Consider the following 14,124-nt stretch of genomic DNA (forward strand, 5'->3'; position numbering starts at 1 on the left):
ACCTCTTATACCTCTAGGACAAAACTGTTCCATGCCCAAAAGACATCATGAGAAAACCTATCTTGGAGTCCACTTGAAAGAAAAACCTCACAAGGCTACGGGAGCTCTGGTTCAGGCAATGTTACGTCCAATAAAGAACACAAATGTTTAAGTCAGCGCCGAGTTATCTGGGAGGAGCTTCACCTGCCAAACCGCAGGTTTCCATGCTGCAGACTGAACACATCCTCAGAGACTTCTGAGACCAAAGGCAATCTTTTCAAGGTCTTCAACAAGGAGGAGTTTATGGGAAGCCCGTTTGTTATAATGTCCTCACAGCTTCGCCTGTCCCCTGCTAAAACATTTCTCTGTGGGCACTGTTCTCAGGTACTTCTCTCACAGGCTGGTGCACCGCTCGATTTTTGAGAGCTGCTTGCAAGTGCTGCTAATCAAAACTCAGCTGGCAGGGGCATGAATTTCCCCTGTGCATACGCAAACGTTCATCTCCCGGTGAGCAAGTCAGACACCTCCACTGGCCAATGAATGCAATAGTCCCTTTCATGAAGAAGCTACATAAGAATGTGCTTCTCTCTCCTAAATCTGCTGGTAGCAGCAGCACTCATTCAATCAGTTACTAATTAATTCAATCAGTTGCTCAACTGTAAATCCAGGTCTTTCAATACAAGGTGCACTAGGCATAAGGCTTTGCTATGTCTGAGAAACGGAGGAGTTAGCTGTATAGCATCACTATACACGTCGTCTGTGCTGTAGGGGCAGCTACCAGTCCAACAAAGTTTGGATACTATTCCAAAAACAGCTACAAAGATACTCCAAACCCTTTCTATTAAAGTGGCAACTTAAGACAGCATCTCTGTTAGGGAGGGTACATCTCCTGTCCTCACTGGCTCCCAGAGAAATTTCAAGCACAAGGATATTAAGATGCACATTGGAAAGTCAGAGAGGAATCCTGTACAAATTCAGAACTGGGACTCGGATCCCGAATCACAGTCGAGGTTCCTGTCTATAAGCTTCTCAGCTTGTACTGGGATATAAATGGCTGAGCATTTATCCATTGAGAGCCACTGAAGATTCTGAAAAGACATCCAGCTCTGAAATAAATATATAACACCAGCAGGCATTGTAAGTGTAAAAACTAACGGTGAATGTTTATGCTGCGACCGAAAGAATGTTTAACTGGATTATCACAAATTCCTAAGTGGACTTGAATTTATGATCTCTTACATTTTTCCCCATCCTTTCGAACAGGAAAAAATTCCCATTGCCTTAAATTAGCATTTTTAAAATTCTTGTCGCATCTTTAAACAAAAAATCAAATCAAATAGAATAGAGCAAAAGAAGTTCACTACATGGATTAAAAAAAAAAATCATTAGAAGAACTCAGGCATGCTCAGATGATTGGTAATAACCTATATTAATTGGTTCAATACATTTGACCTAATGATACAGGATATAGTGTAAAACAAGTGTAGAATTAAGTTAAGTTTAAATCAGATATTGATTCTGTTTTGCCACACCTGAAGTGTTCTTATTTGCAAAGGCATTAGCATTATACCTCTAATAAGCATCAAGGTTTGGGGCTGGTTTAGTTTACTTATTCACGGAGATTTGAGATGAATGCAAAAATTTCAAAACAGAGTTTCCACACAGCATGGAGTCGCAAACGTTAATACTAGCATGTGGGCACATATTCATTTTGGGTATAGAATTTCATTTAAGAAACCCAAAGGCTATTAAAAAAACAGATTTTCAAACAACAGATCGTATACAAGAAATTAACCAGGTAGTCAACACAAGTATTACTCCTGATTTGCTATCAAATATTTCACAAAACACCCAGAATAGATGTAATGCTGAAAATCCAAGTCAGTGACTTTTCTGTGTGGGGGGGAGGGGGCACAGAAGACGACAGTTGAATTTCCAAAGCATCTGGGCTAAAATACAACTTTTATAGCCTCTGTATTTCATGGAAGTTACACAAAAGCTGAATAAACCATGTCTTTAAAAGCAGCATTTTTAAAGTAAATATTTATTTATAGAAATCAGTAAATCAGTAATGAAAGACTAACCTAGGTGTCTATCCACAGAATAAGAGGAAATTGGTTTTATAGTTAAAACATAGAAGATCCCCTCCTCCCTGCCTAGACCCTTAAAAATTTTTCTAGTTTTTTATTTTTACAAACAAGAATCTGAAACAAAAACCAGGGAGACATCATTATATTTAAATACGGAAGAGGAATTCTTGTAGCGTTCTCAGAAAAACTGCATTTCTTTTTCCTTAGCAAAGTACACTCTATTCCTCATTGGCTTTGATTTTAACAAAAATCTGAATCTTCAGAGACAAGATCAGATTTAATGCCTTACTCACGTTACTCCACCATCTATAAATGCAACTTAAAAGGAGTTCAAATACTTCGCCTTGCTAAGACAAAAGCTTTTTTACATCAAAGCATCCGAGGCAATATACAGATTTGCTGCTATACCTCTCACATTCTGATTGACTAAAGATCATGCTTTAACTTTTTATCTGTTACAATATTAACCATAATCCGTCAGAAAAAGGGGACTTTATTTCAGAATAATTGTTTATTGCAGTAGTCATTAAAAAATGGATCTCAGCAGTATTGCTTTGCTATGTCTGTACTGAATAGATAATCTCGTACTGCTTCTAATGCAAGGAATAGTATATTTTCTGGCTTTACTGACAAACTCTACCTACTCATTGGAGAGTGAGAAATTTTCCATTACACATTCAGTTATGCTTTAGTTGCAGAGAAGAGTGGACATATTGGTATAACCTTTTCACCCTAAATAGAACACTTATTTGTAATTGTACTTTTATTTATTTAAGTGCAACGGACAATCACTGCACGCTGACTGCAGAATGTTAGTCTGAGCGGTCTGAGTTGTCAGCAGAGAGGTTCACTACAGAGAAACCTCAAGAACTCAAGTTATTTAAAAACCTTTCTCTTATCTCTTTAAAGTTTGGCCATGTTTTGGTGTGAGGACAGATTTATATAGGCAAAACCCCCATTTCTCTGGGTCAGTTTTTAGAGCTGTTTCGATACATTATTGGAAAACTGACAAAATGTGTTATCTTCAGAGTGAAGTTGATAGGACCAAAAATAAAGGGAAATTAAGAGTGAAGTTTTCACCAGCTTCAGAATTAACTTCTAGCTCTTTTCCCAGCACCAATGCAGAATTGGAAAAATATTGAGAAATTTTTCAATCCCTTCCAAAATTTTATAGCAGAGGAATATACTTGAATAACTAAGCATCTTATTTTGAAATGGGTCTATTTAAACCAAATTCATGACAAACAAGGATTATGTCACATCCAGTAGAAAACAGAAACATCACTTGTTCCAGACATATCTCCACTATTTTGAAATTTTATGATCTGTAGTCCTTACCAAATTATTATCTGTTTGCACTGGGTTATTAATGACTACTGATGACAGAAGCAATGAACTATATATACCCCTTGTCCCCTGTTGAATCAAGTATCTGTGTGGGAATTTACATGTCCCACAAATGCTGTATATATAGAAGAAGTAATAAACTTGAACAGACACCCTGAAAGCTGTGGGAATGAAAACAAACAAGCTCACATCATGTTATGTTGGGTTTTATTCTAAAATTTCAAAACTCGCCTCAAAAATTGGTCTTTTTGCAAAAGTGGATAGCCTTCTCCCCACATATCTACGGGATAGGCATGAATCATTCTGAGGCAGAGAAAGATTTTCTTTACGTGAATTTTTGTTCAGTCCTTATCTAACTTTTATTAGGAGTCTGAAACAGAAGGAGACTGATAAAATTTCTCACCCTATAAAAACCCATGATAGACACTAAATCCATGACATTTTTATGCATAAAGGTTTTTAATCTCATTTTTGAAGATGTATCTGTCTGTTTAAACATTTCTCTGTTTCTGGAACCCAAACTATCGAACTCAAGGTAAAGTCAGAAACCATCCTCACAGGAATGTCATGCAAGAAATTACTCAGCGTATGTTTTGAACTTTAAATGTGCTCTGTCTGACACATGGGATACACACAGAAAGCAAGAGATTTTATCAACACTAATTTGACATAATCAAAAATCACTTAAATGCATAACACACAGAATTGTACCTGGATTTTTCACCTATTCAAACTGACAGCACTGCTACTTCTTAAGCTTTTCAACCTCAATTTTCTTCCGAGATTCCCCATGAAATGTAGCGGCAGACAGACTCATTTTATCTCTACAGTGATACTGGACTTTATAAAAAAAACTGCCAACAGCTTAGGATACTACTATATCCACTTTGTTTTCAAAGGAAAAATCACTTCTATAGATTGATACCTATAATCTCCTCTATACTTACCATTATTGTTCTTGTTGTATGGCTGGATGATTCTGGAAAACAAAAGAACCACAGCATATTAGAGTATTGTCTTTATCCGTAAAAGCCCTATTTTCTGATGCTTACCCTGAAGGCTAAGATGCTACTGTTCAGCTACAACAATGAACATATCAGAAAAGCAGAGATCGGAAAGGTTTCTCATGAAACGAGCATGAGAATCATCACTGGTCCTGAAAATATACGGCACACTATAGTATGCTGTTAACTGCACTCAATCTCTTTCCTTAATTATCCTCTTCTGCAAGAAAATATAAAAATGGAACTAATTCATAATTCATGTTTCAAGAAGTGGTTTTTTTCCTTTTGCTTTTAACATATGGCATCATTTAACATGGAGGATTAGCTCTGCAGAAAAAAAATACAAATAGTATCAGCATAATTCCATTACTATTCCCAGTTGAAAAAGCTTTATAAAACTAGACAATCCTTTTTCTAAGAATTTTGAGATGCATCCTCAGTTTGAAATTGACAAAGTATATTGAGAAGTATAATACCCAGAAATCTTAATTATTCTCTCCTGTATGATAAATCAGGAGTCAGTCAACTGAACTCACGGTTATATTTACATAAAATTGCTGAGGAATCGTGACTAGGCCAATAGCTAACATAGATTTCACCCCACTGTTTTAATTAAATTATGTTTGCTGTTTTTTTCCCCCAAGGACAGAAATCTCACCCTCTTTGGCTTTAAAACGCTACAGTTGTCATATTACAGTCACGTTCTTTTTCGAAGACGTATAACTTCAGTAACTAAACATCCTCCTAACCAGTTAGAAAAACTGCAAAAATATTTGGTGCTGATCTGTAAGATGCAAGATGATGCTACTAGCAATCTCATAGACTTGCTCAAAAAATTTGGGTAAGACATCATATCGACTATAGTACACAGAGTTCTTAAGGAAGAGGCATTTAGCAACACTGCATGCAGTTCTGGGTAAAACGTACACAATTCTGCACGAATTGAATTAGCAGAGTCTCAATTCCGCAAGTGAGATAAATGTACGATAATTACAGTGGGTTAGTTATTCTTGCCCCGGTTCTAAATTGCGATTCTTACAGGGGTCCCAACTGGCATCACTTACACAAAGAATTCCCCAGGGGTTTTGTTATTGTTAAAAATAGTATTAAAGACATTAAAAGGACATGAGAAAGAACAGCTGCACATCTCTTTCTGAAAAAATGCTAATTACACTCTCAAACTGGTGTTTCTCTCTCATTTTGAGGAGTCATCTTAACCAGTCTGAAGGTATAATTCAATCACTGACAGAAACAAAGACAAGCCTTTTTAAACATCTCAAACTATTTAGAAACCTCACTCTGATATTCAGCAGTAATTCCTGTATCTAGTTTACATTTACATTTGTACAAGTCTTCATCCTTAATCAAATCTAATAAAAAAAAAATCTCAATACAGGTATCAATAACTTCCCATTGATAAAGGTTCTGTAATGTGAACACCTACCTAAAGCCACCAATATTTTAGTTGTGAGCTCCTCTCCCAGCACCCTTTTCCTCTCTTTTTTCCACACAAAAATTATCATATATAAAAATACATTTAGGTCACCAGTCCTCCAGGCAAGTTTTAAACTGGTAGTATAAGAATTAAATACTGTGACAGTCTACTGTTTCCTGATACCTGAATATATTTGGCACTGTTATAAAGTAAGAGAAGATCACAGTAGAGTGAAGAACTCTATAATCTGTTCAATTTTTATCTTCACAGTGAAGTTATTTTTGTTATTACAAGTTGGTTTGGTTTGGGGTTTTTTTGACATTCCAGTGAAATAACATTTCAGGACCTGAACGTTCCTGAGAAAACCCAGAGACTGCAGTCATGGAGGCAGAACCACCTGAATAACTCTTGAGAGAAGGACTCATTCTGTTTATAAGCCCAACAACCCAGAACCCCCCCCCCCCCAAACTATTTCCAAGAGCACAACTGCATTTCCTGAGGAATCCTCTCTTGAAATATAGAGAAGATACATTACACAGCACTTCCAGTCACCCCCCAAAAAGATCAAAGTGAACAACCAAAAATCCATTCTTTTTATACTCAGATACTGCAGTAATAAAATCTTTACTCTTACTCAGAGTGAAGTAACTCTTCACTCTTCACTCTTACGTGCTATGTTTTTAGCATAGCTTTATATGCCAAATCTGTAAAAACTATGCTTAGCCATGATTGTCCCAAAATACTCAGTCACCCTCTCAGTTCCACAGACAACTGAGTGAAAGAGAGAATATCTCCCTAAAGGGAACTGAGACAAATGTACCTGGAGGCCGTTAAACAGCGTATTTTTGAAGAATACTTTACAGACACTCTTAATGCAATGCCAAGAGCTGTTAACTCCAGGATACTGCCATATTGATAACCTATTAATAAAACCGAGCAAAGAAGTGAAGAAAGATCTGTTGTATTTGTAGAGTAGTATCCCTGTGTTACATCATACAATAAAAACATGCTCTGTTTTTTGCGTATCTTTTTCTTAGCTTTTCTTGCTGTAGATACTGAAATATCATCTAAGTTGCCAAACATCTTTTAGAAAGACCTGAGTATATCCCTAAAAAAAGCTAGGGAAAGAACCGTTTAATAAATAGACATAGTCAAAAGACTCTAGGATCTAGCAGAGACTATTAATGAAGGTGCCGTTGTTACACAATTTAAACTCTTACATACTCTTATACCCAAATATTCAGATTTTAGAACTGAGGAGACACTGACTTCTTCCAGAAAATAATTACACCCTGATTTGGCAGGATTCTGACCAATGTTCATACATGAACACACACCGGCCAATTCTGTGGAAAACTTTGCTTTTAATTAAGGCAACTAAGGAAGAAAGCCCTTGCTTCCAATTAAAAAGGCAGTCATGCAGCGTTCAAAAAGGCGTGTTTTACAAAAGGCCTGCACACCCATGCATCCTACAATGCAGATTGAGGGCAACAGAGCTTATTTAAAAGCCACAAATGTCTCGGTGTTCAACAGAACAGAAAACAAAACTTTGGATTTTCAGTTTTATCTGCCAAGTTTTAGAATGCCTTTGGGTCTTTAAATAATCGGGCTCGAATTTCAGTGAAGCTGGCACCAGTGGACACTTGGTTTATAAATGAGTTCTTATAGCAAATGATTTTGTGCAAGGCAATAATCTGTACTTGCACTTCTTCAGTAGAAAGGAAACTCCAGGATCCAGAAGGATTCTCCCGCTGTGGCCGCTGAAGCGCTAGTGAAGTGAATTACGTCACCAACAAGGGCTTGTGCTGATCTGAGGAGTAAATTACAGGAAATGCAACTTCAGTACTGACAAGATGTTTAGAACTTTATTAATGCGGAGAAACTGAGGCACCAATGGCAGAAACTGCCCAAGATGCTCATATGCTCTTTCTATAATGTATTTATTTGAACTCAAATGGAAATGAGTAAGTTGTAAAAAGAAATTTCCTCACATTATAAGTTGCTTTACCAACCATGCTGACCAATCAAGTGTTTCTCCCTGTTTACAGGCACCAGGAGACTATAAAATTTCCTACTGTAAAACCATTTAAGGCTAAATCAGAAAAAACCCACTGCTAAGGGATGGTGCCAGCTACAGAACTATTTCAAGTTTATATATTATTCCCCAGCAACATATTTTTTTTTTCCCTTAAGGGTTCTTCAAGCCAGGCCAGAAACCACATACTTAATAACACTCCAGTCCTTTTCCAGCTGTTCATGTGTTATGTTTATACGTGCTGTTCTTTAGTTCTGCTGATAGGAAACTTAGTTATCTGATATTCATCTTTCTCTTTTATATTAACGGGGTCATCAGCAATACTAGTGGGTGAAAGGTGCCCTTTTCTAAACCTTCCAGAATAAATAGGCTTCAAGATAATGTCATTTAGACATGTGGAAAATAAAGGCAGACGTGCAATAGCAGAGGTGTTTAATCCTAGTAACACTCACACCTTATCGTGGTGCATGAGACTATAAAGAACCTTTTCACCCAGGATGGGCCGCCTTATGAAATAAGCTGAGAAAGGAAGGCTGTTTCATTATTTCTTCTCAACTCAGGTTATGAATATTTTAAGTAACCACAACAACTGTTTTACTCCTACCAGTTTGTGGCAGTGGAACAAGTGACATTAAGTGTTACTTCAAAAGTATTATTAGAAAAATATATATCTTGTAATCAAGCTAAGAATGAGTTTGACTTTGAGGAAGACCCTTAGTATCCCAAGACTGAAATCTGAAACACTAGAGAAAATATATACAGACAACAAAAGCAAAAAAGCACAAAAACGTACAAAACGATCACAAAACATCTTTGCCAGACACGGCAACTTTCCAGTTACACTGCCTAAGCACTTTTTGAAGGTGCTTTCCATATTGCATTATGTAATAAAATTGTTAAGAACAGATTGCTCTGTAATCACAGCTTACAAAAAATAATCAACCTACTTGACAGTAATCATACACAGAAGCACTTTAAGTATGAACTCCAGATCTCAAATCCAGAACATGTAATTCATGAGGTAATATGCTGCTAATCCTGTTATCCAACAGAGAGGATTCTCTTTCTGCAACTTTAATTCTTTAAAATAATACTAGGGGAAAGTGGTGATTCCAGGAATTAGGTTCTGGTTATCTGCATGATGTTTTCAATGCTAACTTGATTATAGTGTTGTTCTTATTGTTTACTGTTTTAAGAGCTGATTTATTCTGCCAATTAGAAAAGCCAGTGTTACTGCAATTTCATGCCTACACATTACCTGTATACAAAAACCGAAACACTGATTCAGCAGCAAAAATAGGGCCGTTCACCATGAAGTGCCCTCTCCTCCATCTGCAATCCCACGTAGCTTGCTGTTTCTAAGCCCAGCTGTTATTAGAGTTACCAGAAGCATGTGTTACACTGGTGAATACAGAGATACAATGCTATAATCTTTTCATAAGTATTCGTTTCCTTAGTACAATGAAATGTAAGTGATGCCTGGCACACTCAAAGTGGTGCATCAAAGCATGAATGCCATTCTAGTTTTGTGCTTTTTGTGAACCAAATGTAGGCAAAGAAGCCTGACAAAGCCAAAGATACATTTCTGAAAGAAAGGAAATAAAAGCAAAAAATAAAAAATCCACGAGTCAATTTCTAGAGTGCTTCCACCCTTGGACATAACTCACATCTCACAAGATATAGTAAGCCTGAGAACTACAGTTGAATGGAAATTGGACTTTGGCAAAACAAAAGCAATCGCTGTCTGTATTTTAAAAACCCACAGCACAGTGCTATGCTATGCTAACACCTAGGAACAGCTCTTTCTCAGAGGAAACTCAAGGAAACGTGGGTTTGCAGAAATGGTTTTGTTCCTCCCAAGTCCTCCTGTGACCAAATTCATGATAGAGAAGTCACACTGCTTACCTCTACCCACTGAAAAATACTCTGCAGTTTGAGCAATCTTGGGACACAGAATGAAAGACGGTTCTTTTATGTGTAATCAAAAAACCTCGAATATTTGGGAGATAATTTTAATGTGAATTCAATGTAGGCAAATGATGACTGCACATTTATCACTGCAAGACAGTAAATTGTTTTCTCAACTTCAAGAAATTCTGGGAAAAAAAAGATATTTCCTGTTCTATTTTTCAGACAAAAATATTTTCCTCCTAGTTGATTATCTTTTGTGTTAAGTCACAATGTCATTTGCATCACTGGGGTTGGAGGAATGAAGACCAAAGTGGGGAGGGGGGAATCATCAACTCATTGTAAATGAACTGAAGGAAAAACATTGTTTTATAATACAAAAATTTAAATAGAAAAAAAAACATGCTTGAGACGTGCAAACATGAAATGTAGTAGCTTAGTCCTACAAATGATTGACAATGTCAGCAGTAACACCCTGGGGTAACTAAAGCCTGTGCCATTTCCAGGTACATAATTTGGGCTCTGGAAGTTGTTACTAGTTCATCATCCCCAGTATCATCATTTGTACCTCTGCAAAAATGAGTGAATATACTGACCACAGAAATGCAAGCTTTAGAGCATTTTAATTTTCTATTAAATATTTAAAATGATTGCCTCCAACTGGACAGTGAAAATAGACAGAAACTGGCTACTCTTGTGCAAGTTGCAAAAATCAAAGGTAAAAAGGTTGTTAGGTTAATCTCTTGAGGGTCAGAGATGGCTTTAATGACTTTGTATAGAAGTATGCATGACAAGGCTCATACCATAAAGCATTTCGTATCAGGACATAAATAAATGCTCTGAGTAATCGATGTTGGGAAATAACCAAGAGTCATAAACACCCTTTTCATAGTCCTCTGCTTCTGCAGTAAGTGACAGTAATACAACATCCATTTTTCCAGAGCGCTCTACTTTCCACGCTCACATTTCCATCAATGTCCGTGCACACACTTCACTAAGAGATCTGCAGCCAAATATTTCAAAACATTTCCTGGCTATACTGTCCTGGTTTCAGCTGAGACAGAGTTAATTTTCTTTATAGTGGCTGGTATGGGGCTATGTTTTGGATTTGTGCTGAAGACAGTGTTGATAATACAGAGATGTTTTAGTTGCTGCTGTACTAGTCAAGGACTTTTCAGCTTCCCATGCTCTGCCAGGTGCAGAAGAAGCTGGGAGGGGACACAGCCAGGACAGTTGATCCAAACTGACCAAAGGGCTATTCCATACCATATGACGTCATGCTCAGCATATAAAGCTGGGGAAGAAGAAGGAAGGGGGGACATTTGGAGTGATGGCGTTTGTCTTCCCAAGTAACCACTACGCGTGATGGAGCCCTGCTTTCCTGGAGATGGCTGAACACCTGCCTGCCCATGGGAAGGAGTGCATGAATTCCTTGTTTTGCTTTGCTTGTGTGCGCGGCTTTTGCTTTCCCTATTAAACTGTTTTTATCTCAACCCTCAAGTTTTCTTACTTTTGCTCTTCCGATTCTCTCCCCCATCCCACCGGGGGGGAGTGAGCGAGCGGCTGCGTGGTGCTTAGTTGCCGGCTGGGGCTAAACCACGACATATACCAAGGACCAAAGCTAGAATGCACATGCCCAAAGCAAATTTCAGAGGAAAAACTGGCCGTGGAACAATATATGACCTTTGTTTCTCACTTTTGGGAAAAGCGGGTATACACAATTCAACATTAACCCCACTTTGTGTTTCAGCATGGAAGAAATGGCAAAAGTGGATTCACATAGTAGCTTGTTTATCACATCTCATTTCTTCTCTTTCAGTTGGAAATCATCGGTCTGTAAAATGAGGTTTATAACGATTTAGGTAGGTTTATAGTTTATTAATATGCAAGAGAAAAGTTAAGGGTTTATTTTTTAAAATAATGGATCACCAGCTGTTTTTTGGTATGCATTCCATGCTGCTAGCCTGCCACCGCAGTGGAACATCTCCATCTCTACCAAAAAATAGTGTAACAATGGTCAGACACCTTTGAAAAAAACCAACTCCCTCTGCTGAGAAATCCATCCTACAGTGAAAACTCCTTCCTTCTAATATCCTTTCAGACTGTTATGTGAAGTTAATTATGATGAAGCACATACCAGAATTGTTTTCTCTGTTTCATGAAAAATTGGGGCAGGAAAGGCTCCAGTTTCCCTGCCTGTCAGTTAGGCTGCTTATATTTTCATGTGTTTGTCAAAGGAGAGTCTCAAATTTCCCCATGGAAAAATAGGAGTGAAATATAAGCCTTTCTTCCTTGTTTATCTCCTCAATAGCCAATACCATTAGTAATAAGCAGAGAGAGAAGGATTGACCAAAAGAGCATCTAAGAGAGAGAGTACTTTTTTCTGAGGTCTTTCTCCCTTTGCAAATTGCTCATGACACTTTCTCATCTTACTGTGCCAGAGATGTGCGGGTTCCTAGGAAAACGGACCCAAAAATTGCTGTCTCATTCTTAGATACAGCTGCATATGTCAGTGCCTCTAGGAACAGAAATCTGACTGTTGAAAGAATCCTCTTGAAGGCATCAGGACATCTCAGCCTGAAACGCAGCATTAAAGGTCTGGGAAGGGGAAGAGAGAAGGAGGATCGGGACTGTTGATTAAAGTCTCGTCAGCTACGAACAACCGGTTCTCTTATTTCTGCCCACAAGTCATGAAAACGGTATCAACAGGCACAGACTGATTTCTGTACCTCATTAGTGACGTTAATATCTTGGGCATCCTGTGGATATTCTCGCTCTGATGCACGTGAAAGTAAGGCAATGCCTGCCAGTTGACAGAGATTATACTTATGTAAAATACATTTACCTGATCTTTCCAAATATTATATGGAAAATTATCATTGCTCACCCTGCCTAAACAATAGCCTGATGTGAAACTTGGCTACTTGGATGTACTGTTGCTCACAGTTAAGCAGCTTGTGCGTGAAAGTAATTGCTCGGAATAATTTCAGACACTGTAATTTAAAGATCAGATTCAAAATATCTACAAAGCACTTTACAGTCACACCTAAATCTTCCCAGAGTCAACTCCAGTCATAAAACTGGGTACACGTAACATTCTGCAACATCGTGATTTTCTGAAGACAGAGTTTTCCCATTTGAAAGAGACTGTCTTCACTGCTGAGAACCATTTAAATATCTTGTGTTGACTTTCTTTTCAGCAGCAATAGAAATTCTGCATCTCAGAATAGATAAAAGCAGCATGCATATTACACGAAAACTTCCCAAAGTACTGTGATTTTTTTGCAGAATGGAAAAAAGCTTTCTGGCATTTTTCATTCCATCCTACAGAATGCGAGATTTGCTCTTGTTTGAAAATAAAAGGAAAAACACTTTTCTAAGACCATCCAGAAAAAGTCTTTCTCCTACATCCAAGAAAGGACACAAACAACTACAAGATCTTCTCTCTATCCAGTTACAATAGACAATGCTTAAGCAGTGCAATTTCCTTTAGGTCTATGCCTTATACATGGGTTCATGCATACAACTACATCTCTCAGCCACCAGTGACTGACACTCAGATCACTTAATAGCAAGGTATCAGGGCACGAACCCCACCATTTATGAAGAGATAAATGTGCTCCCTCATCATTCTCGATAAAGACTGAGCAATAGCAGTCAGAAACTACAGACTCCCTCATCCCTATCAGTTGCACCAGACTCTTGCTGGAGGTGTATCTGTGGAAAAATGAAAGGGAAACTTGTACTGTATTGGCCAAAATCGAGACTCAAGCCGAGATAAGACTGCCCTAAGAAATGCTAATCATGTTCTTATTTACTACTCTTAAAAGCATTAAAACAAATACTAATCATGTTTCTCATCATCTCCCCCAACTCCCCCATACAGGCATAAAGAAGTACCATTTCCATATTACGTTGCTTTATTTCTGAGCCAATAATTATTATTTCGTTAATAACAAATTCTGTCAAAATACAGCACTCAACTCACTTAGGCAGTAAGACTGACTTTAAATATGCCAATCTAAATATATATTTACACAAGCCTAAGTGACATTTACTTGAATGCTGTAAATTATAGTGTATCTTAAGTAAACATATTTATATGGCTTCTTTACAACAAATTTCTAATACTGTTGAAAAAAGCAAACCTGAACATGCAGACATTTCTATGTCAATAACATTAAGATTATGAAAATAGCAAGAGATAAGACGTAATATAAGCCCACCGTGCTCATTTTTGTTTGCTCATTTCATCAAAGCATGCACTGAAAGACAGAATATATCATCATCTCCATAGCTGGCTTCCTGGATACTGTTGATTGATAC

General features: G+C 37.6%; 1 protein-coding gene across 1 annotated transcript in view; it reads right to left on the bottom strand.

The window, feature by feature from the left end:
* MTA3 (metastasis associated 1 family member 3) overlaps positions 1 to 14,124 on the bottom strand; it is a 146,401-nt gene that overhangs the window by 22,211 nt on the left and 110,066 nt on the right. Inside the window, exon 17 of the mRNA XM_075496308.1 lies at positions 4,364 to 4,395. Within this exon, the coding sequence (XP_075352423.1) occupies positions 4,364 to 4,395 (32 nt within the window). The remainder of the gene's footprint in view (positions 1 to 4,363; positions 4,396 to 14,124) is intronic.

Source organism: Mycteria americana, chromosome 3 (genome assembly GCF_035582795.1).
Source record: "Mycteria americana isolate JAX WOST 10 ecotype Jacksonville Zoo and Gardens chromosome 3, USCA_MyAme_1.0, whole genome shotgun sequence".
Classification (NCBI taxonomy): domain Eukaryota; kingdom Metazoa; phylum Chordata; class Aves; order Ciconiiformes; family Ciconiidae; genus Mycteria; species Mycteria americana.